This window comes from Coregonus clupeaformis, chromosome 6 (assembly GCF_020615455.1).
Source record: "Coregonus clupeaformis isolate EN_2021a chromosome 6, ASM2061545v1, whole genome shotgun sequence".
Lineage (NCBI taxonomy): Eukaryota > Metazoa > Chordata > Actinopteri > Salmoniformes > Salmonidae > Coregonus > Coregonus clupeaformis.
The window spans coordinates 46,287,302-46,312,987 of record NC_059197.1 but is presented as its reverse complement, the minus strand read 5'-3'; the positions used below and the strand labels follow the sequence as shown (position 1 = coordinate 46,312,987).

Here is a 25,686-nt window from a genome sequence, read left to right as displayed (position 1 = left end):
TTATAATAAAAGCATTGCATGCATAATCACATTCATGGTCACTTTTGAGAATGATATTTTCCCTCTAATGGAACATTTGCGCTTATAGCCTACAGCCGTGTGCGCATTGCTGCGCTTATAATGTGAAGGAATAGCCTAATAGTTTATCAACATTTTGTCAGGGCGTGTGTAGGTGTAGTGTAGGAAATCAAATGCAGGACGCGACTGTAGGTTCCAAAATGCTGTATTTCTGGCCCAACACAGGCAACAGGACAACTAAGCCCAACAGCTAAATTACGCACAAGGCGAAAAGGCAAATGCGCACAAACAGGTGCGACAAACGAAGTGGTGCACGAACAAGTGCAACTATGCTCCAGCGCAGTGGAGAAACTATGCTCAACCGAGCAAACACAACACTGACGAAAAACAATCATACACAACACATGACAAACACAACGAGAAACTTATAGGACACTAATTACGTAAAACAGAAACAGGTGTGACACAAACAGACAAAAGCAAACGAACATGAAACATCTATCGGTGGCAGCTAGAATTCCGGAGACGACGGCGCCGAAGCCTGCCCAAACAAGGAGGAGAGGCAGCCTCGGCCGAAACCGTGACAGTACCCCCCTTGACGCGCGGCTCCAGACGCGCGCCGACTCCCGGCCTCGGGGGCGGCCAGGGGACGCGGCGCAGGGCGCGTCGGACGCCTCCGATGGAACTCCGTCAGGAGCGACGGGTCCAACACGTCTCTCCTCGGCACCCAGCACCGCTCCTCCGGACCGTACCCCTCCCACTCCACTAGATACTGGAGACCCCCCATCCGGCGTCTCGAATCCAAGATGGATCTCACGGAGTACGCCGGTGCCCCCTCGATGTCCAACGGGGCGGAGGAGTCTCCAATATCTCATCTTCTTGGAGTGGGCCCCTCTACCACCGGCCTGAGAAGGGACACATGGAACGAGGGGTTAATACACTTATACTCCACAGGAAGCTGTAATCTATAACAAACCTCGTTCAACCTCCTCAGGACTTTAAATGGCCCTACAAACCGCCGACCCAGTTTCCGACAGGGCAGGCGGAGGGGCAGGTTTCTGGTAGAGAGCCAGACTCGATCACCAGGTGCGTACACCGGTGCCTCACTGCGGTGGAGATCAGCGCTCGCCTTCTGACGTCGGAGGGCCCGCTGCAGGTGGACGTGTGCAGCGTTCCAAGTCTCCTCCGAGCGCCGCGCCACTCATCCACCGCAGGAGCCTCGATCTGGCTCTGCTGCCAGGGTGCCAGAACCGGCTGGTAACCTAACACACATTGAAATGGGGTTAGGTTCGTGGAGGAATGGCGTAGGGAATTCTGGGCCATCTCGGCCCAGGGAACGTACCTTGACCACTCCTCCGGCCGGTCCTGGCAGTATGTTCTGAGAAACCTACCCACATCCTGGTTTACGCGTTCCACCTGCCCATTGCTCTCCGGGTGGTAGCCCGAGGTGAGGCTCACCGAGACCCCCCAACCGCTCCATAAACGCTCTCCAGACCCTGGAGGTGAATTGGGGACCCCGATCAGCCACAATGTCCTCGGGCACCCCGTAGTGCCGGAACACATGGGTAAACAGTGCCTCGGCAGTTTGCAGGGCCGTAGGAAGACCCGGCATGGGGAGCAAACGACAGGCCTTAGAGAACCGGTCCACAACGACCAGGATGGTAGTATTCCCTTGGGAGAGAGGAAGGTCAGTTATAAAATCCACCGAGAGGTGGGACCATGGTCGTTGTGGAACGGGCAGGGGCAGTAACTTACCCCTAGGCAGATGTCTAGGCGCCTTACACTGGGCGCACACCGAGCAGGAGGAAACATAAACCCTCACATCCCTGGCCAACGTGGGCCACCAATATTTGGCACTAAGACAGTGCACTGTCCGGCCGATACCCGGGTGTCCAGAGGAGGGTGACGTGTGAGCCCAATAGATCAATCGATCCCGACACTCGAGCGGAACATACTTCCGACCCTCCGGGCATTGTGGTGGACTAGGGTCGGTGCGTAAGCCCGCTCGAGCTCAGAATCGAGCTCCCACACCACCGGTGCCACTAGACACGACTCCGGCAGTATGGGAGTGGGCTCCACGAACCTCTCCTCCCCGTCCTACAGCCGAGACAGCGCATCTGCCTTCCCGTTTTGTGACCCAGGGATGTAGGTGATCTTAAAAGAGAAACGGGTCAAAAACATACTCCATCTAGCCTGCCGAGGGTTCAGCCTCCTCGCTGCCCGGATGTACTCCAGGTTACGGTGGTCCGTCAAAATGAGGAAAGGGTGTTGAGCCCCCTCAAGCCAGTGCCTCCACACCTTAAGGGCCTGTACCACAGCTAACAGCTCCCTGTCCCCTATGTCATAATTTCGCTCCGCCGGGCTGAGCTTCTTGGAATAGAAGGCACAGGGGGCGGAGTTTAGGTGGCGCGCCTGACCGTTGTGAAAGCACGGCGCCAATACCGGCCTCAGACGCGTCCACCTCTACCTGAAATGGTAAAGAGGGATCCGGATGCGCCAGCACCGGGCCGAGGTAAACAGGTCCTTCAGCCTCCCAAACGCCCTGTCCGCCTCGACTGACCACTGCAGACGCACCGGACCCCCTTCAAGAGAGACGTGATGGGAGCTGCCACTTGCCCAAAACCCCGGATAAACCTCCGGTAGTAATTCGCAAACCCCAAAAACTGCTGCACCTCTTTCACAGTGGTTGGTGTTTGCCAATTACGCACGGCCCGGCCTTCGGTCTACCTCCATCTTCACCCCTGACGCTGACAACTGATACCCCCAAAAAGGAGATCGACTCCTGGAAAAACAGACACTTCTCTGCCTTCACATACAGGTCGTGCTCCACCAGCCTCCGCAACACTCTGCGCACCAGGGCCACATGCTCCGTCACGGGTAGGTGAGTACACGAGAATGTCATCTATGTACATAACGACTCCCAGTCCCTGCATGTCCCTGAAGATCTCATCCACAAATGATTGGAAAACCGATGGAGCATTCATCAACCCGTATGGCATGACTAGATACTCGTAATGGCCCGAGGTGGTACTAAAGGCTGTTTTCCATTCATCATCCTTCTTGATGCGCACCAAGTTGTACGCGCTCCTGAGATCTAATTTCGTGAAGAAACGCCCCATGCAACGACTCAGTCATGGTCGCAATCAGCGGGAGTGGATAACTATACTTCACCGTAATCTGATTGAGACCACGGTAATCGATGCACGGACGCAAACCACCATCCTTCTTCTTCACGAAAAGAAACTCGAGGACGCGGGGAAGTGGACGGCCGTATGTATCCTTGTCTCAGCGATTCGTCTATGTAAATCTCCATAGCTTTCTTCTCCTCCTGAGACAGAGGATACACATGACTCCGTGGGAGCGCAGCTCCTGCCTGAAGGTTTATCGCACAATCCCCCTGCCTATGGGGTGGCAACCGCGTCGCCCTCGCCTTACTAAACGCGATAGCCAAATCCCCATACTCAGGTGGAATGTGCAATGCGGGCACCTGGTTTGGACTCTCCACCGAGGTAGCCCCTACGGAAACACCCAAACATCTACCCACACACTGAGCAGACCACTCCATCAGAGCCCTCTCCTGCCACGAAATCACTGGGTTATGGGTACTCAACCAGGGCATGCCCAGCACCACCGGATACGCAGGAGAGTCAATCAGGAACAGCTGAATCATCTCCTGATGATCCCCCTGCGCACACATCCTAAGTGGCGCCGTGACCTCCCTGATCAAGCCCGTACCCAACGGACGACTATCTAGGGCGTGAACGGGAAAATGAACATCAACAGGAATGAGGGGAATCCCTAACGCTAAACAAAACTTTTTATCAATAAAATTCCCAGCTGCGCCTGAATCTACCAGCGCCTTATGCTGGGCATGAGGTGCTACCTGTGGAAAACATACAGGCATACAGAAATGGGCAACAGAGAGCTCTGGGTGAGTGGGGCGCCTACTCACCTGGAAGGAATCCCCAGTGCGGGGCCTGTCGTCATCTCCCCCTAGGAGGCCATCCCCAGCACCTAGCCAGCGGTGTGTCCTCCCCGACCACAGTTGGTGCAGTGGATGGACCCCCTAGCCTGCCGACCCCTCCTCTCTCTAGCGCCAGCGCCCCGAGCTCCATGGGACAAGGCTCGGAGGCGCTGGAGGGTGGAATGGACGGACCCTCCGCAAGACGTCCGCGGGTAGCCAGCAGGTTATCCAGCCTGATGGACATATCCACCAGCTGGTCGAAAGTGAGACTGGTGTCCCTGCACGCCAGCTCCCGACGGACGTCCTCACGTAGGCTGCATCGGTATAGATCGATGAGGGCCCGATCATTCCACCCTGCATCTGCCGCCAGAGTACGGAATTCGAGCGCGAATTCCTGGGCACTTCTCTTCCCCTGTCGGAGGAAGACCAGACGCTCCCCGCCGCTTTCCCCTCCGGGAGATGAGTCAAACACCGCCCTAAAGCGGCGGGAGAACTCGGTGTACGTGATGGTCGTGGCGTCGATCTTCCTCCACTCCCGCGTTGGCCCACTCCAACGCTTTTCCGGCCAGGCAGGAGATCAGGGCGGACACGCTCTCATGCCCTGAAGGTGCCGGGTGCACGGTGGCCAGGTATAGCTCTACCTGGAGCAGGAATCCTTGACACCCAGCCGCTGTCCCGTCGTAAGCCCTCGGGAGAGATAGTCGGACTCCTCGAGGTTCCGGCGCTGGAATGGCCGGGCTGGCCGATGGTGCTGGCAGGGCGGGCGGTGGTGGAGGCGAACCCCAGCCTCGGGTGTGGTAATCACCTCCTGCAGGGCGTTCCCCATCTGCAGGAGTTGCTCTTGCTGGTCCCGAACCTGGGCTTCCAGTCTTGTCTGGGCTGCTTCGGCTCCTGCTGATTCCATGACTGGTGTATGATTCTGTCAGGGCGTGTGTAGGTGTAGTGTAGGAAATCAAATGCAGGACGCCGACTGTAGGTTCCAAAATGCTGTATTTCTGGCCCAACACAGGCAACAGGACAACTAAGCCCAACAGCTAAATTACGCACAAGGCGAAAAGGCAAATGCGCACAAACAGGTGCGACAAACGAAGTGGTGCACGAACAAGTGCAACTATGCTCCAGCGCAGTGGAGAAACTATGCTCAACCGAGCAAACACAACACTGACGAAAAACAATCACACACAACACATGACAAACACAACGAGAAACTTATAGGACACTAATTACGTAAAACAGAAACAGGTGTGACACAAACAGACAAAAAGCAAACGAACATGAAACATCTATCGGTGGCAGCTAGAATTCCGGAGACAACGAGCGCGAAGCCTGCCCGAACAAGGAGGAGAGGCAGCCTCGGCCGAAACCGTGACACATTTTAAGCTAAATGTTCTGATCTATTGTGTCAGCCTCATTGCATAAACAGGTTTTTGATGCTAGTGGTTGTATTAATTTGGGATCTACCGCATCCCACAACTGTCCCAGACTACGTTTGGTATATTTATTTCTCGCACAGAATAGAATAGGTCAACTTTTGTATTATTGGGGATAGTAGATTGGCATAGGCTAATGCTTTTGCTGTTCGTTAGGCCTACTCATCTTGTTGGCTGACGAAAAGTAAATGTGGACAGTTCTTCCAATATCGTCAATATGTACCACGGAATTGGACCTGATGTGTCTGTCTTTCATTTGTAGCCTGTGAGAAATACCCGATCACATGACGGAGAACCATGTGAGTGCTGGGAGAAGGGAATTATAATTATTATATTCAGCCCAAGGGCACAACGGCCACCGACCGCCAAAGGCATGGATTTTTTTTAGGGGGCATTACGGCCACACAAAGGGGATGCAGCCGGGAAATTCGAGGCATTATCAAGTGCTTGTCAAATTGTGAATGAGAGATAGATGAAGTGTGCATAACCTGCGCAAAAACAAAGCAGAGCTCATGCCTTTCATGCAACTTTTTTCAAATCATCATTAGAGTCGCATCATGCAGCCTTAGAATATATTAAAAATCAAAACATATAGCCCAATGTTTGTATCACAACTAAAGTTACGGAAATAACGCTAAATCAAGCATATAGGAGTACCTATTTATTTGTTAACCGCACAACTATGTTCAATTGTATTCTTCATACTATAAAATAATGCCACGGAATTCTAAGCAAATCTTGTCTGCTAAATGAACTAGTGTAGCCCACAGCCATATGGCATAGCCAGATCAGGGCATATCATAAGGACAACTCAGAGTATGTTATTCTGATCCTCTGAAATATACTATATTTTCTTAATATCATGTTTCTTTAGACCTGTCTAAAATAAATAATGGATTTATTGTGATGGTGTAGGCTATATTACATGGATTTATTCAACTTTTTTAAATGTAGATGTTCCAAAGGACTGCATCAGTGGTTTGTAGGCTACGTGTGGAAGCCAGGAGATGCTAAATGTGTTTATGTTAATTAACGGTCAATTACCGTGAGACCGGCAGTTATTTGCTTGACAATCACCGGCTGACAGAATTTCATGACCGCCACAGCCCTAGTTGGAATAATACTGTGAAATTGTGAAAATGATGATAATGCCTTTTTTAGTGTAAGAGCTGTTTAAAAAGACCGCCTAAAATTTCAGCCTTTTTTGGTGGTATAGTGTTTTGGCCTGCCTCCTGCCTGGTGACATCACCAGGCGGTAAATTAGTTAATAGACCAATAAGAAAGAGAGTTCCAAACCTCTCTGCCAACAACAGTTAGTTTTCTGTTTTCCCCTCCCCAATCAAACCACTCCCAGACAGTCCTAGTAAAATTCTTGCTTGAGAAATGTCTCTTTGCTTAAAAAACATTTTAATTGAAAAAAATCATAGTAAGGTACTTTACTGTTACCCAGAAATGATTTCATATTGAGATAAAAACGGTTGCTTTGGACCTTTAAGAGTGAAATCTCATTCTGCCTCATGCATCTCCCCAGTCCGATGTTTTCCTGTTGTCATACTGTAGGACGGGGTGATGGGATGATGGGGTGATGATTTCCACTTGTCATTGTACACCTGCTCTCCGGTTAGCAGCGGCATGAGCTCCTAATAGAGACAGAGGCTGAGAGCCTGTCTGAATCAATGGCCAGCAGAGGAAAGGAATAATTGGCTTTGAGTATTGATGTGTTGTGTGCATTAGAGTTAGGGACGTGTGAGAGGGAAATTAGGACAGAACACAAATGAAAACGCACTCTTGCTGTCACACACAAATACACACTTTGGCATGTGCACAAACACACACACACACACACAGTCACACAAACGTGCGCACGCAAGTGAGTACGCACACACACACACACACACACACACAAATAAACACAAAATAATCCTCAGAACTCTCGACTGCACAGAGAAACACTATAATCATAGCACAGACTCAAACAGCTGAATCATTACCACCCTCATGCCTATTCTATGTGAGAGCCCCTTGAGAGCAACACTACGACCAGTCCTGAACTGAGAGGCACGCTCTGTTAGCCTGTTATTGACAGACCCTTCAAGGTCAGGAAGTTAGAGGGGACCAAGGGATGTCAGGGTGCCAGGCCCTTCCAGAACTAAGTGGGGGTATGTTTATTCTGGCCCACTCACAGAGGAGCTATGGGTTTCATTGCTGACATCATAAAGCTTTACAGTAATACTGTAAATATACTGTAACAACTTTATTGATATCATAATCTACTGTCATAAAAACATTCCTTAACTGACATGAAAATGTTGTACATAAAGGTTTCCAGTGTAACAACTGTATTTATATAGAGGTCTATTAAAGCGCCATAAAAGTACTCTGTAACTGATCATTATTGTCATAAAAGTACATTTTCATGTTGACTAACATTTCAGAACCTCTCACAAGTCGAGCACTTTGCTGTAAAAGCCTTCCACTGATGTTCTGGATTAAGCTGTGCCAAGAAAACAAGGGCAGAAATTACTTGGCAAGCCTTCACATATTTTTTTATTTCCAGAGCAGCTAACATAAAGAGGGAAACCTGTTGAGGTTTAATTGGACTCTCCCTTCTTTCTGCACTACATTTTACATTTACATTTTAGTCATTTAGCAGACTCTCTTATCCAGAGCAACTTACAGGAGCAATTAGGGTTCAGTGCCTTGCTCAAGCGCATATTGACAGATTTTTCACCTAGTTGGCTCGGGGATTAGAACCAGCGACCTTTCGGTTACTGGCACAACGCTCTTAACCACTAAGCTACCTGCCACCCCATGTCCTCTGCCTCACTCCTCTTCCTTTTCCTTCCCCCACTCCTCCCCTTCCTTTCCTCGGTCCCTCCCTCTCAACCACCCAGTATGAGGGTAAACAGGCCAGGTGTTTCTGTAAGTCAACACCAGTAAAGGTCTCCACCTCTCTGGGCCTGGTCCAACCCCATACTGTTATAATAGGAGAGCTCAGAGGAAACTCTGTGTGTGTGTGACCTAACCCAGCCTCTGTCAATGGACCTGTACTGAACTACGGGATATTTCAGATAACCCATCTTACTTTCAACTCCTAAAAACCTAAATATATCAGACAACCCCCACAGTACAAGTGAGAGTTTGAAGAGAGACAGCTGGACAGAGACAGAGGTGAAGAGAGAGAGAGAGAGAGAGAGAGAGAGAGAGAGAGAGAGAGAGAGAGAGAGAGAGAGAGAGAGAGAGAGAGAGAGAGAGAGAGAGAGAGAGAGAGAGAGAGAGAGAGAGAGAGAGAGAGAGAGAGAGAGAGCGAAGAGAGAGAGACGAAGAGAGACGAAGAGAGAGAGAGAGAGAGAGAGAGAGAGAGAGAGAGAGAGAGAGAGAGAGAGAGAGAGAGAGAGAGAGAGAGAGAGAGAGAGAGGAGATGAGTGCCGGCTAAAAATATCTTCCCCAATCCCTTCACATAGCTGTGCTCTGTAAATAGGGCTCCATGCAATCTGTCAGTGTGCCCATCTCCGGCCACTTTTTAGGGAGACAATGCAACCTCATCCATTACACGAGCCACAGCTCACTGGCTCCCTCCCTGGCACTGCCACATGCACACCCTGGCACACACACCCTGGCACACACATACACACACACACACAGGAAATGAGAAATATAAACATCAACAACATCAACAAACTCACACAGTCTCAATGCAGAGCGAGATGTAGAGGGGAACGCCATAAGTCTGGAATTTCAGATACACACTAACACATAAAGAGCCTGAGTGTTTATGTTCTGTGGTATGAAGGTATGAATTGATAAACTGCCCACACACAAAGGTTCACTGCAATGACTAAAGCCAACGTTACCCTTGTCCCTGTACTGTCACCTCTACCTACTCCGTAGCAGGCTTCCCAGTAGATATTTGCTGATTGTGTGTGTATGTGTGTGTGTGTGCATGCATGCATACATGTGTGAGTGCATATGTGTGTGTGCGTGCATGAGTAGCATGAGTGTGTGTGTGCATTAGTAGCATGTGTGTGTTTCGTTCATGCCTGGAGGGCTAACAGTGCAGGCTCCTTGTGATCCCCAACAGCTGCTAATCACAACTGTTTTCACAGAGACTGGCAGAGTGGGGGAGGGGAGAATGAAGGAGAGAATGAGAGAAGGGGGGAGGGAAAGGGTGAGCCAGAAAATAAAAAGAGATTGTATTAAATGGAGGGGGGGGGGGCATGTTAGTAGCCTGTTCACACTCTCAACCATGGCTGTGTCCCAAATGGCCCTATTCCCTATATAGTGTGCTGTTTGACCATAGCCCTCTGGCCTAGTGAATAATGTGCCATTTGGGACACAATCCATGTGGGAACTGTTAAACAGTAATGACTAGAGTGTATCATAATCAGGCAGCAGTGATTCTAATCATGGTATAAGTAATGATTGAATGTGCTTAACTCCAGTTAGACAGGTACAGTGGGGGAAAAAAGTATTTAGTCAGCCACCAATTGTGCAAGTTCTCCCACTTAAAAAGATGAGAGAGGCCTGTCAACTATGACAGACAAATTGAGAGAAAAAATTTCAGAAAATCACATTGTAGGATTTTTTATGAATTTATTTGCAAATTATGGTGGAAAATAAGTATTTGGTCACCTACAAACAAGCAAGATTTCTGGCTCTCACAGACCTGTAACTTTCTGGCTCTCACAGACAGCTCCTCTGTCTTCCACTCGTTACCTGTATTAATGGCACCTGTTTGAACTTGTTATCAGTATAAAAGACACCTGTCCACAACCTCAAACAGTCACACTCCAAACTCCACTATGGCCAAGACCAAAGAGCTGCCAAAGGACACCAGAAACAAAATTGTAGACCTGCACCAGGCTGGGAAGACTGAATCTGCAATAGGTAAGCAGCTTGGTTTGAAGAAATCAACTCTGGGAGCAATTATTAGGAAATGGAATACATACAAGACCACTGATAATCTCCCTCGATCTGGGGCTCCACGCAAGATCTCACCCCGTGGGGTCAAAATGATCACAAGAACGGTGAGCAAAAATCCCAGAACCACACGGGGGGACCTAGTGAATGACCTGCAGAGAGCTGGGACCAAAGTAACAAAGCCTACCATCAGTAACACACTATGCCGCCAGGGACTCAAATCCTGCAGTGCCAGACGTGTCCCCCTGCTTAAGCCAGTACATGTCCAGGCCCGTCTGAAGTTTGCTAGAGTGCATTTGGATGATCCAGAAGAGGATTGGGAGAATGTCATATGGTCAGATGAAACCAAAATAGAACTTTTTGGTAAAAACTCAACTCGTCGTGTTTGGAGGTCCTAGCCAGTCTCCAGATCTCAACCCCATAGAAAATCTTTGGAGGGAGTTGAAAGTCCGTGTTGCCCAGCGACAGCCCCAAAACATCACTGCTCTAGAGGAGATCTGCATGGAGGAATGGGCCAAAATACCAGCAACAGTGTGTGAAAACCTTGTGAAGACTTACAGAAAACGTTTGACCTGTGTCATTGCCAACAAAGGGTATATAACAAAGTATTGAGAAACTTTTGTTATTGACCAAATACTTATTTTCCACCATAATTTGCAAATAAATTCATTAAAAGTCCTACAATGTGATTTTCTGGAGAAAAAAAAATTCTCATTTTGTCTGTCATAGTTGACGTGTACCTATGATGAAAATTACAGGCCTCTCTCATATTTTTAAGTGGGAGAACTTGCACAATTGGTGGCTGACTAAATACTTTTTCCCCCACTGTATTAACCCCCCTTACAGGGGATGAGAGGAGGCCTACCAATCAACCAGGAGGAACAAGGAGGGTTAGGAGACAGGAACCCAGAACCCTCAATCCTTCTCAACTGCAACAATGCCCTGGACTGATTGGGTTCCTATTCTAAGCCACTAAGCTAGTACAACACACACACACACACACACACACACACACACACACACACACACACACACACACACACACACACACACACACACACTGAGTGTACAAAACATTAGGAAAATATTGAGTTGCACCCCCGTTTGCCCTCAGAACAGCCTCAATTCGTCTGGGCATGGACTCTAAAAGGTGTCGAAAATGTTCCACAGGGATGCTGGCCCATGTTGACTCCAATGCTTCCCACAGTTGTTTCAAGTTGGTTGGATGACCTTTGGGTGGTGGACCATTCTTGAAACACGCAGGAAACTGTTGAGCGTGAAAAGCCCAGCAGCATTGCAGTTCTTGACACACTCACACTGGTGCGCCTGGTACCTACTACCATACCCCGTTCAAAGGCACTTAAATATTTTGGCTTGCCCATTCACCCTCTGACTTAAAAATCTCAAGACTTAAAAATCCTTCTTTAACCAGTCTCCTCCCCTTCATCTACACTGAGTGAAGTGGATTTAACAAGTGACATCAATAAGGGATCATAGCTTTCACCTGGATTCACCTGGTCAGTCTATGTCATGGAAAGAGCAAGTGTTCGTAATGTTTCGTACACTCAGTGTACACACACACACACACACACACACACACACACACACACACACACACTACCAGGGAGCACCACACTGTTCAAATTAATGAGGAACAGCATACATTGTAAATCCATCATGAAGTGATTTTAAAGAGTGTGTCGCCCAGCTGTGCTAGTCCAATGAGGAGGACAGCCGCTGTGGACACAATCTAAGGCCCACCACCACTGTTACTATGTGTGTTCGTCTGACCACAAGCAGAAACTCATCATCAAACTAGCTCTCACACACAACCAATGAAGCGTACCATCTAGGACTAGTGTGTGTTAATGTAAGTGTTTACGTTATTAGTGATGTTTTTTTGTGCGGTACTGCATAGTACGTGTTTGTGAGACCGTGTGTTTGTGTTAGTGATGTCTTTTTGTACAGCAGCACAGTGTGCGTGTGTGTGCATACAAGTTGTTGCTTAACATTGGCTTTAACATAAAGAGCCTTAGGGCACTGTTTCATTTCCACTGGAACCGTGTCCCCTGTTGTTGCCTCTCTCACTGTGTCCACACTATCAGATTGCCTTGGTGTTGAAAATAAACCTCCTCTCACAGCCATGCTATTTCTGCTTTTCAAAGGCAAAAACCTCTCTCTCTCTCTCTCTCTCTCTCTCTCTCTCTCTCTCTCTCTCTCTCTCTCTCTCTCTCTCTCTCTCTCTCTCTCTCTCTCTCTCTCTCTCTCTCTCTCTCTCTCTCTCTCTCTCTCTCTCTCTCTCTCTCTCTCTCTCTCTCTCTCTGTGTGTGTAACACACACATTAAACTGACATCACTGAGACCTCTCCCTTTGAATCACTGTCTAACACTCATCTGTTTTGGTCTGTTAACATTGAGGACAGCCTATCCCTTCCTTTCAAACTCCCCAGACCAGTTTGAGTCTTCAGCAACTGTTCTTGTGTTCTAGAGACAGTACAGAGAGAGAGGGTAAATGGAAGCTATACCTACATAGAGCCATATAATGTAGCATTAAACAACACAGTATGTTGGATCCTAAGTGGAGTGGCTCCAGCTATAGCTGAGGGTACAATAGGTTGAAGAGGCACTCATAGCGCTCTCTCTCTCTCCTCTCTCTCCCTCTCTTTTCTCTTTTACAAGCTCTCAACTGACACCTCTTCACCTTTAACTTCGCTCTCTCTCTCCTGTCATTTCACTGACCCAGATATGCACATATAGACACCAGTGGTGTCAAGAACAACACACACACACACACGCACGCACGCACGCACGCACGCACACACACACGCGCGCGGCGGCAGGTAGCTTAGTGGTTAAGAGCGTTGTGCCAGTAACCGAAAGGTCGCTGGTTCTAATCCCCGAGCCGACTAGGTGAAAAATCTGTCGATGTGCCCTTGAGCAAGGCACTTAACCCTAATTGCTCCTGTAAGTCGCTCTGGATAAGAGCGTCTGCTAAATGACAAAACAACAAACAAAACAAAACAACACACATGCACACAAACACATCCACACAAAAGACAAGGACAAACACAAGACACACACAAGCATCGACCTGTGTATACAAACACCACTTATAGACAGCCTGACACTAACAATGGCAGGCAATAAAAGTTGCTCTGAAAGCTCAACTTAACACCGCAGTGAGAGTGTATGAGCCTCTGAGGCAGGCAGCCAACCAGACCAGCCAGGAGACCAAACAGCAGAGAAAGTTCACCCACCGCTCTCTCTCTCTCTCCTTCTCCCTCTCTCTCTCCTTCGCTCGTCGCGACTTTTGCAGGAGTCCGATTAGAATCACCGCAGCCCGGATCCCAGCCTTTTTAGAGTGGACCCTCGGAGGAGCAGGCTCGGGAGTGGAGCCTGACATGGTGTCTGGTTGTGGATCCAGACTGGGTTGTGCTGTAGTCCCTGATGGGCTAGTCCTGGTCCTAACGGACCACACTCTACAGCAGCACTGCCACACACAACCTCACCGGCACAGGCAGAGTGACTGTATTTCTGCATCTCTGTCTACCTCTTTCTTTCTCATGCCCTCTCCCTCTCCCTCACTCGCTCCCTCCTTCCCGGCTCTCTATCCCTGCCCACCTCAGCCTGATAGGCAGGGCTTGGTGTAGACACTGCCCCTTCCTCCTCCTCCTCCTCCTCCTCCTCCTACTCCTCCTCCTCCTCCCTCACTCTGTACCTGATACTCTGTGTGCTTTTACAGTCTTGACTGCTTTCACACTGCTATGTGCTATTTGAGATTACTGCTATGTGTGATTACTGCTATGTGCTATTTGAGATTACTGCTATGTGTGATTACTGCTATGTGCTATTTGAGATTACTGCTATGTGTGATTACTGCTTTGTGCTATTTGAGGTTAATGCTATTTGTGATTACTACTATGTGCTATTTGAGATTACTGCTATGTGAGATTACTGCTATGTGCTATTTGAGATTATTGCTATTTGAGATTAATGCTATGTGCTTTTTGTCATATTGTATATAACGTATGGCTAATGGCTTCTCATTTTGCCGTCCTTGTTTCCTATCTAATCTCCTCTGTGACCTTGTTCCATTTCACCTCTGTGTTTTTTCACACGCTCTCTTTGTGAAATCTCAATTTAAACAGCATATCAGAAGCCTTCTGCAGTTGCCAAGAACATTTGAATTGAAGCGTAACTGCACAGAACAAATAGAAGATAGGCTTAGAGAAATGAGAAACCAAACGCTAGTAATATCTCTCTCTCCATCTCTCCCTCGATCTCTGTCTCTCTCCATCTCTCTCCTCATCTCCCTCAATTTCCCTCTCCCTCCCTCCATCTCTCTTCCTCTCCCTCCCTCCATCTCTCTCCCTCTCCCTCCCTCCATCTCTCTTCCTCTCCCTCCCTCCATCTCTCTTCCTCTCCCTCCCTCCATCTCTCTTCCTCTCCCTCCCTCCATCTCTCTTCCTCTCCCTCCCTCCATCTCTCTTCCTCTCCCTCCCTCCATCTCTCTTCCTCTCCCTCCCTCCATCTCTCTTCCTCTCCCTCCCTCCATCTCTCTTCCTCTCTCTTCCTCCATCTCTCTTCCTCTCCCTCCCTCCATCTCTCTTCCTCTCCCTCCCCTCCATCTCTCTTCCTCTCCCTCCCTCCATCTCTCTTCCTCTCTCTTCCCTCCATCTCTCTTCCTCTCTCTTCCTTCCATCTCTCTTCCTCTCCCTCCCTCCATCTCTCTTCCTCTCCCTCCCTCCATCTCTCTTCCTCTCCCTCCCTCCATCTCTCTTCCTCTCCCTCCCTCCATCTCTCTTCCTCTCCCTCCCTCCATCTCTCTCCCTCTCTCTTCCTCATCTCTCTGCCTCTCCCTCCCTCAATCTCTTCCTCTCTCTTCCCTCTCTTCCCTCCTCCTTCCTCTCCTCCCTCCTCTCTCTTCCTCTCTCTTCCCTCCATCTCTCTTCCTCTCTCTTCCCTCCATCCATCTCTTCCTCTCCCTCCCTCCATCTCTCTTCCTCTCTCTTCCCTCCATCTCTCTTCCTCTCTCTTCCCTCCATCTCTCTTCCTCTCCCTCCCTCCATCTCTCTTCCTCTCCCTCCCTCCATCTCTCTTCCTCTCTCTTCCCTCCATCTCTCATCCTCTCCCTCCCTCCATCTCTCTTCCTCTCCCTCCCTCCATCTCTCTTCCTCTCCCTCCCTCCATCTCTCTCCTCTCTCTTCCCTCCATCTCTCTTCCTCTCTCCCTCCCTCCATCTCTCTTCCTCTCTCTTCCCTCCATCTCTCTTCCTCTCCCTCCCTCCATCTCTCTTCCTCTCCCTCCCTCCATCTCTCTTCCTCTCTCTTTCCTCCATCTCTCTTCCTCTCTCTTCCTCATATCTCTTCCTCTCCCTCCCTCCATCTCTCTTCCTCTCTCTTCCCTCCATCTCTCTTCCTCTCCCTCCCTCCATCTCTTTTCCTCTCCCTCCCTCCATCTCTCTTCCTCTCTCTTCCTCTCTCTTCCCTCCATCTCTCTTCCTCTCCCTCCCTCCATCTCTCTTCCTCTCTCTTCCCTCCATCTCTCTTCCTCTCCCTCCCTCCATCTCTCTTCCTCTCTCTTCCCTCCATCTCTCTTCCTCTCCCTCCCTCCCTCCATCTCTCTTCCTCTCCTCCTCCATCTCTCTTCCTCTCCCTCCCTCCATCTCTCTCTCCTCTCTCTTCCCTCCATCTCTCTTCCTCTCCCTCCCTCCATCTCTCTTCCTCTCTCTTCCCTCCATCTCTCTTCCTCTCCCTCCCTCCATCTCTCTTCCTCTCCCTCCCTCCATCTCTCTTCCTCTCTCTTTCCTCCATCTCTCTTCCTCTCTCTTCCCTCATATCTCTTCCTCTCCCTCCCTCCATCTCTCTTCCTCTCTCTTCCCTCCATCTCTCTTCCTCTCCCTCCCTCCATCTCTCTTCCTCTCCCTCCCTCCATCTCTCTTCCTCTCTCTTCCTCTCTCTTCCCTCCATCTCTTCCTCTCCCTCCCTCCATCTCTCTTCCTCTCTCTTCCTCCTCTCTTCCTCTCCCTCCCTCCATCTCTCTTCCTCTCTCTTCCCTCCATCTCTCTTCCTCTCCCTCCCTCCCTCCATCTCTCTTCCTCTCCCTCCCTCCATCTCTCTTCCTCTCTCTTCCCTCCCTCCATCTCTCTTCCTCTCCCTCCCTCCATCTCTCTTCCTCTCTCTTCCCTCCATCTCTCTCTCCCTCCTCCTCCATCTCTCTTCCTCTCCCTCCCTCCTCTCTTCCTCTCTCTTCCCTCCATCTCTCTTCCTCTCCCTCCCTCCATCTCTCTTCCTCTCTCTTCCCTCCATCTCTCTTCCTCTCCCTCCCTCCATCTCTCTTCCTCTCTCTTCCCTCCATCTCTCTTCCTCTCTCTTCCCTCCATCTCTCTTCAACTCCTTCCCTCCATCTCTCTTCCTCTCCCTCCCTCCATCTCTCTTCCTCTCCCTCCCGCCATCTCTCTTCCTCTCTCTTCCCTCCATCTCTCTTCCTCTCCTTCCCTCCATCTCTCTTCCTCTCCCTCCCTCCATCTCTCTTCCTCTCTCTTCCCTCCATCTCTCTTCCTCTCCCTCCCTCCATCTCTGTCTGAGGCCAGCTGATGCTCTAGCTACGCCCCACAGCTTAGCAAACACGAGTCACCATCATTCTTACCCAGAACCCACTGCAGCCAGCGGGACGTTCTTTTCTGTCCTTCCCTCTCCTCCTTTGGCCACCTGTTTGCTTTTCATCTCCTCTCTGTTTGACAGCTCAATGACTGACATGAATGGTGGTGTTTCTCACCCCCCTCTCCTCCCCTCCTCCTATTGTCTGCCATCTCTTCTGGACAGTACAGTACAGTGTGAACTCTCGCCCTGCACTCTCAAAGGCCCTCCTGGATGGACAAAGCTGCAGGTGTCTTCACAGGCTCAACAGTGGAGGGTCTATAGATACATGTATGTGGACAACACAGCATGAGAGCCCATAGACATGATACAGTAAATGGATCATAGTGTGTGGGAGGTTACAGTATAGTATGATGATACCTGTCTGTTGGTATGTATTCTGTTAGTGGGAATGGATGTTTGTTACTATAGGTGGAATAGCTCTTATAACAAGTGATGATATCCTGTATTGTTTATGAATATAACAACTTTTGCATCCCTACAATTATAAATACAAGTGGTCCTCTGTAGCTCAGTTGTTAGAGCATGGAGCTTGCATCGCCAGGGTAGACGCCAGGGTTCCATTCCCAGGACCACCTCTACGCAAAATGTATGCACGCATGACTGTAAGTCGCTTTGTATAAAAGTGTCTGTTAAATGGCATATTCATATTATTAATTATTAATTGATTTATAATAGCTCTGATATTTGCCCTGCCTCTACAATCTCCCTTGGAAATCAGGGCCTCATCAGGTATTCACCCTCGTTAAGCCTCAATACAGCAGTGAGGGGCTTTCAACCCTTTAAGCCTGAACCCAATAAAATTACTTTCCACAGAAAGTCATTTCAGACAGCAAATCTGGCAAACCAGCCCCAACAAAGTCAACAAAGGTAACAACAATCAAGGTAGAGGTGCTAGAACCATTTGCATAGTATCTCCAGTGTTCTGTCTATGTCATGATAACACCGGGCCAAGCCCTAATCTGCCTAACGGACACCTGTCTCCTTGGCAACTCCAGTGAGACTTAGGAGACCGGAGGAGATGAGGGAAATGCTTTTGTTGTTTTGTTGTTGCTCATCTGTCTGTAGAGCTGATCAGGGATCTGTATCCCAGCTGAGGATTCTCCAAGCCTCCCCTGTGTGTGTGTGTGTGTGTCCGGGTGCAGATGTGTGTGTGTCAGTGAGGCTCTGGGGTGACAGAGAGAGAGACAAACAAGCTCCCACACCTCCCACTCCTCCCACCTCCTCCCATCCTCATCCAGAGGCAGGGCTCCTAGTGGCCGGAGACTTTAATGCAGGGAAACTTAAACCCGTTCTACCTCATTTCTACCAGCATGTTAAATGTGCAACCAGAGGAAAACAAATTCTAGACCACCTTTACTCCACACACAGAGACGCGTACAAAGTTCTCCCTTGTCCTCCATTTGGCAAATCTGACCATAACTATATCCTCCCGATTCCTGCTTATAAGCAAAAACTAAAGCAGGAAGCACCAGTGACTCGGTTAATAAGGAAGTGGTCAGATGACGCAGATGCTAAGCTACAGGACGATTTTGCTAGCACAGACTGGAATATGTTCCGGGATTCTTCCGATAGCATTGAGGAGTACACCACATCAGTCACTGGCTTCATCAATAAGTACATCGATGACGTCGTCCCCACAGTGACCGTACGCACATACCCCAACCAGAAGCCATTGATTACAGGCAACATCCGCACTGAGCTAAAGGGTAGAGCTGCCGCTTTCAAGGAGCGGGACTCTAACCCGGACGCTTATAAGAAATCCCGCTATGCCCTCCGACGAACCATCAAACAGGCAAAGAGTCAATACAGGACTAAGATTGAATCGTACTACACCGGCTCCAACGCTCGTCGGATGTGGCAGGGCTTGAAAACTATTACAGACTAGAAAGGGAAGCACAGCCGCAAGCTGGCCAGTGACACAAGCCTACCAGATGAGCTAAATCACTTCTATGCTCGCTTCGAGGCAAGCAACACTGAAGCATGCATGAGAGCATCAGCTGTTCGGGATGACTATGTGATCACGCTCTCCATAGCTGATGTGAGTAAGACTTTTAAGCAGGTCAACATTCACAAGGCCGCAGGGCCAGATGGATTACTAGGACATGTACTCCGAGCATGCACTGACCAACTGGCAAGTGTCTTCACTGACATTTTTAACATGTCCCTGACTGAGTCTGTAATACCAACATGTTTCAAGCAGACCACCATAGTCCCTGTGCCCAAGAACACTAAGATAACCTGCCTAAATGACTACTGACCCATAGCACTCACGTCTGTAGCCATGAAGTGCTTTGAAAGGCTGGTCATGGCTCACATCAACATCATTATCCCAGAAACCCTAGACCCACTCCAATTGGCACACCGCCCCAACAGATCCACAGATTATGCAATCTCTATTGAACTCCACACTGCCCTTTCCCACCTGGACAAGAGGAACACCTACGTGAGAATGCTATTCATTGACTACAGCTCAGCGTTCAACACCATAGAGCCCTCAAAGCTCATCACTAGGCTAAGGACCCTGAGACTAAACACCTCCCTCTGCAACTGGATCCTGGACTTCCTGACGGGCCGCCCCCAGGTGGTAAGGGTTGGTAACAACACATCTGCCAAGCTGATCCTCAACACAGGGGCCCCTCAGGGGTGCATGCTCAGTCCCCTCCTGTACTCCTTGTTCACTCATGACTGCATGGCCAGGCACGACTCCAACACAATCATTAAGTTTGCTGACGACACAACAGTGGTAGGCCTGATCACCGACAACGATGAGACAGCCTATAGGGAGGAGGTCAGAGACCTGGCCGTGTGGTGCCAGGATAACAACCTCCCCCTCAACGTGATCAAGACAAAGGAGATGATTGTAGACTACAGGAAAAAAAACTGGACTGAGCACGCCCCCATTCTCATTGACGGGGCTGTAGTGGAACAGGTTGAGAGCTTCAAGTTCCTTGGTGTCCACATCACCAACAAACTATCATGGTCCAAACTCACCAAGACAGTCGTGAAGAGGGCATGACAAAGCCTATTCCCCCTCAGGAGACTGAAATGATTTGGCATGGGTCCTCAGATCCTCAGAAAGTTCTACAGCTGCACCATCGAGAGCATCCTGACTGGTTGCATCACCGCCTGGTATGGCAACTACTCAGCCTCCAACCGCAAGGCACTACAGAGGGTAGTGCGTACGGCCCAGTACATCACTGGGGTCAAGCTTCCTGCCATTCAGGACCTCTATACCAGGCGGTGTCAGAGGAAGGCCCTAAAAATGGTCAAAGACTCAAGCCACCCAAGTCATAGACTGTTCTCTCTGCTACCGCACGACAAGCAGTACCAGAGCGCCAAGTCTAGGTCCAAAAGGCTTCTTAACAGCTTCTACCCACAAGCTATAAGACTCCTGAACAGCTAATCATGGCTACCTGAACTATTTGCATTGCATTGGTCTACACCTGTTGTATTCGGCGCATGTGGCAAATAACATTTGATTTGATTTGATTTGGAGAGCCAGGTTCCACAGGGGCTTATGTAAACACATGAACACACACACCTCAGCCCTATCATTCCGTGCTCACATGATGCCTCCTCCTCTCCCAGTCCCACCCTGAGTCCTCTCCTCCTCTCCCCCACCACTGCTGCTCTTCTTTGGGGTAGATCATTTCATGCGCCTCCTCCACCCCGGTGGATCACTCGGGGCTTGTGTGCTTGTACGTCAGTAGGTGGGAAATGGGACGCCTGTATCCCAGGCTGTCACACAACCAGAAGCAGCTGTGAGAGCCACCGATCCTGTCTGGTACACACACATAGAGACTGACACACAAGCATACATACTAAGCACTCATCCCAAGGGTGCACTCACACACAAACCCCCCAGTGTGTAACAAATGAAAATACACCACTCTGCCATCCTGGCACGCTTTGCTGTCGTCACACACAAACAGCAGTGCTTAAAAGAGACTGCCAACCAGCCACTCCAGTCATCCTACCACCTCACTACGCCACGTCACAGTGTCACACAAATGCCAAATCAAATCAAATTGTATTCGTCACATGCTTCGTAAACAACAGGTGTGGACTAATAGTGAAATGCTTACTTTACCACCAACTGTGTCTCATAAACAAAGAGATGCCACTATCACTACGCCATCTCATCGTCCTCACCACCCAGCGTAGAAACACATAAACACGTACACACACCACTGATTTCTCACCAAGACTTTGGCATATGGGAGAGATGACCTTCACAGCTGGTGCAGAGGAACACCCATCTCTGACTACAAACGAGTGCTTTGCTTACACACTTAACTCAGCACTTTCCCTCTCTCCTCACCCCTCCTCCATCCGCTGCTCTCTCGCTCCCCCTCTCTCTTCATCTCACACGTCTAGTGGAACAACTCCTGTCACGAGACAGCTACAGCCTCTCAAGAACGGGAGCAAACCAAATGATAAAAGACGACACACTCACACACGCATGCACACACACACATACACATACCCCTCTCGGACAAGGTGACTGCGGCGATGGGCCTGTAGGATTTAATGACCAACGGTCGGTGCCAAACTAAACTCACAGGCCCAAAATAGCGGCGGAACGCACAGGGCAAACATGTGGCTCTGGAGCCCGGCCCATTCAAGGAGTTCCGTTTTCACTCCAGCCCTATCAGCACTGGTGCCAGGATCTTTACAGCTCTCATTGAGATGCGGCCAGCTAGCTCATTGAGATGCGGCCAGCTAGCTCATTGAGATGCGGCCAGCTAGCTCATTGAGATGAGGCCAGCTAGCTTATTGAGATGTGGCTAGCTAGCTTATTGAGAAGTTAGCCCTAGCCTAGTGCCCCACCCTGCCTGCTCCTCTCCTAATGTGTGATAGCAGTTGTATGGCTGTGACACACTATCTAGTGTTGACAGAGCTCTTACATAACAATTACATATATACACTACCATTCAAAAGTTTGGGGTCACTTAGAAATGTCCTTGTTTTCGAAAGAAAAGCATTTTTTGTCCATTAAAATAACATCAAATTGATCAGAAATACAGTGTAGACATTGTTAATGATGTAAATGGCTATTGTAGCTGGAAACTGCTGATTTTTTATGGAATATCTACATAGGCGTACAGAGGCCCATTATCAGCAACCATCAGTCCTGTGTTCCAATGGCACGTTGTGTTTGCTAATCCAAGTTTATCATTTTAATAGGCTAATTGATCATTAGAAAACCCTTTTGCAATTATGTTAGCACAGCTGAGAACTGTTGTGCTGATTAAAGAAGCAATAAAACTGGCCTTCTTGAGACTAGTTGAGTATCTGGACCATCAGCAATTGTCGGTTCGATTACAGAATCAAAATGGCCAGAAACAAATAACTTTCTTCTGAAACTCGTCAGTCTATTCTTGTTCTGAGAAATGAAGGCTATTCCATGTGAGAAATTGCCAAGAAACTGAAGATCTCATACAACGCTGTGTACTACTCCCTTCACAGAACAGTGCAAACTGGCTCTAACCAGAAAAGCTGTTTCCAGCTACAATAGCCATTTACAACATTAACAATGTCTACACTGTATTTCTGATCAATTTTATGTTATTTTAATGGACAACAAATTGCTTTTCTTTCGAAAACAAGGACATTTCTAAGTGACCCCAAACTTTTGAACGGTAGTGTACATCATACCACTGCATGATAAATGACATACTGTAAATAATCATCTGCAATATATCACAACCTGGAGAGTCAATATACTGTATTATGAAACGGTTACAGTGTAGTTAAGACCACGTAATCTGATTGGTCAAAAGTGCGTTCCAGCTATGATGTTATTGAGCACAACAATCACTAGCCGTGTGTTACTGTCACGGACGTCGTATGAAGGAGTGGACCAAAGCGCAGCGTTAGTTGCGAACATACTTGCTTATTTTAATTAAAGCATACACACGAAATAACAAAACAATAAACGACTCGTGAAGTCCTCAGTGACAATGACCGAACACGGAACAAAAACCCACAAACACAAAGTGAAACACAGACAGTTAAATATGGCTCCCAATCAGAGACAACCAGCACACAGCTGACACTCGTTGCCTCTGATTGGGAGTCACTCAGTCAAACATAGAAATAAACAACCTAGAACACCCAACATAGAAACAGAACACATAGAATGAACACACCCTGGCTCAACATAATGAGTCCCAGAGCCAGGGTGTGACAGTTACTGAAAAATGACCAAATCAATCGTGTATGATAAGCTAAGAGAAGCAATATGGACGGTAGAGTCATGAGCCATGGTGACTCACAAGCACTTAGTATCCAGATATACAGACTAATATATATAATAATAGCAATAATCACATGTATTTATGACATAACATATAATTGACATGCAAGAGGATGTAAGAACATCATACACATTGCATACAGTATGTGTCTGTTTCAGGAACTGCCTAGTCTTTGTAGAAAATATTTCCTCTCTTTTTCCAGAGGTTTTCTCTACATTTTCTCTTGGCAAGTGGACAACGACAGCAATTAAAACATCCCTTGGGCTCACACACTTGTGGATAGGTGTGCCAGCAAGTCATCATCATCACACTTGGGTGTATGGGTGCGTGAATGTAAGTGTGTGTGTGTGTAAAGTACACTGCGTCACCATGTCTGCTTCATGTACAGTATATTAATAGACCTAGGCTGTGCGACCCACTGTCATACAGTATCTCATAATGTAAACACTAAGTTAACATGAAAGGGAATGCAACAGGGTGCATGCAATATTATAAGAGACATTATAAACTGGGTGGTTCGAGCCCTGAATGCTGATTGGCTGAAAGCCGTGGTATATCAGACCTTATAAACCGGGTGTTTCGAGCCCTTAATGCTGATTGGCTGAAAGATGTGGTACTGTATACCAGACCGTGTACCATGGGTATGGTTACATTGGTAACCAGTTTATAATAGCAATAAGGCACCTCTGGGTTTGTGATATATGTTCAATATACTGTACCACGGCTAAGGGCTGTATCTAGGCAATCCGCGTTGTGGCATGCGTAAGAACAGCTCTTAGCCGTGGTATATTGACCATTTACCACACCTCCTCGGGCCGTATTGCTTTATTATGAGATACAGATACAGTACATCTTGAAATCATATCAACAATACTACATGCAAATGTAATAGCATGATGTTATGACTGTAATAACATCAGTTCTACTATGTAAGGGTATAAGGGCATATTGTCGTGTCAAATGGAACATCAACTGTTAATTGAAACACACATTATAAAATACAGTGAATCAAGAGATATAGAGTCTCTACAATCCAATTCCTAGAGATTTTGCCCTCAGGCTGAGCTGTTCATTAATTCCGCTTTAGTGACTTGGACACACTGCGGTAACGACTTGGCCCTCTGAACATATTGTAGACCAGCCCTGTGACCATGTCATTACTATGACATTAGCCCTCTCTCCTCCTCCTCCTCCTCCTCCTCCTCCTCCTCCTCCTCCTCCTCCTCCTCCTCCCCCTTCTCTCTCTTTCTCTCTCTCTCCATCCATGTGACTCTCTCCATCTCTTTTCCCATCTCTCTTTCTCTCTCTCGCTCTTTCCATCTCTCCCTCCCCATCTCTCTTTCTCTCGCTCTCTCTGCCTCTATCTTTCAATTTCTCCCCCTCTCTCACCCTGCATCTTTTTCTGTTTATTTCTCCATGCCCCCTCTCTCCCTGCCCCCTCCCGCCATCATTCCTCATAAAGAGGGAAGAGGCCCAGAGAGCCAGGGGCTGCTGAGTCCGACAAACAAGACACCATGTGTTTGTCAAGAAGCGACAGATGGCAAGGCAGGAGAGGAGAACATTTAGGCTTGACAAATAAGTAATAGATGTAGTAGCTCCGGAACTTTCCATTGGGGGAGCAAGAGTCAGTTTCAGTCCCAGAGAAGGATACGGTGACTTAGGCAGGTTGTTTCCCCATCACCCAATGCCTTTCCAGTGTCTTTGAGTGCCACAAACTCAGAATGTTGTAATTATTTTAAGGTGATTTACTAGGGAGGACTGTGTTCTTGCCCCAATGTCACCTGAAGCTCTGAACAGCTGCCTGCTGTGAGTAACACTGTCTCTGCTAAGCCAGGGGACGCACACACACACACATACAAGCATGCATGCAGGCAGGTGCGTGAGCACACCCACACAAACACACACACACACACGACTTCCTCCTGGGCAAAAGCCAAGGGATATAAGAGCAATCTCTGTTCTCTCTCTCTCTCCCTCTCCCTCTCCATTCTCACTTTACCCTCTCTCTGATATCTCTCTCTCTCTCTCTCTCTCTCAGTTCTGCTCTGAATCTCAAAGGGCCATTGGCTGGCACCACTTCATCACTCTCACAGTGCCTCACCTCAGCCCAGACGACCATTAGGACCCCTCCTCTGCTGCTGGGTGCCCACAGCACTGCCTGTCTGACACCCCATCCATCATGGGTCAATCGGTGCCCTTTGTAGCCAGGCAATGTGACGGAAACCTCTGGTGACACCCACTTTGGGCAAAATCTCAAATGACGCCCTATTCCCAGACATAGTAGTGTACTACTTTGGACCAGACTACTTTGTGGGGAAATAGGGTGTCATTAGAGAGCAGCCTCTCTGTCATCAGTGCCAAAGCATGGCTCTGTGACCTCACAAGGTCTCAATTACTGCATAGGAATATGAGGCAAAGGTCCCCCAATCCCCT

At 48.6% G+C, this 25,686-nt stretch overlaps 1 protein-coding gene across 4 annotated transcripts in view; it reads right to left on the bottom strand.

Annotated features, from left to right (window-relative positions):
• The window catches only part of LOC121567472 (rap1 GTPase-activating protein 2-like), a 77,448-nt gene extending 63,563 nt beyond the window's left edge, over positions 1–13,885 (bottom strand). For all 4 annotated transcript variants that reach the window (XM_045220852.1, XM_045220853.1, XM_045220854.1 and 1 more), the window contains exon 1: positions 13,589–13,885. In XM_045220852.1, the coding sequence (XP_045076787.1) occupies positions 13,589–13,734 (146 nt within the window). In that variant the 5' untranslated portion in view covers positions 13,735–13,885. The remainder of the gene's footprint in view (positions 1–13,588) is intronic.
• Positions 13,886–25,686: the final 11,801 nt, after the last annotated feature.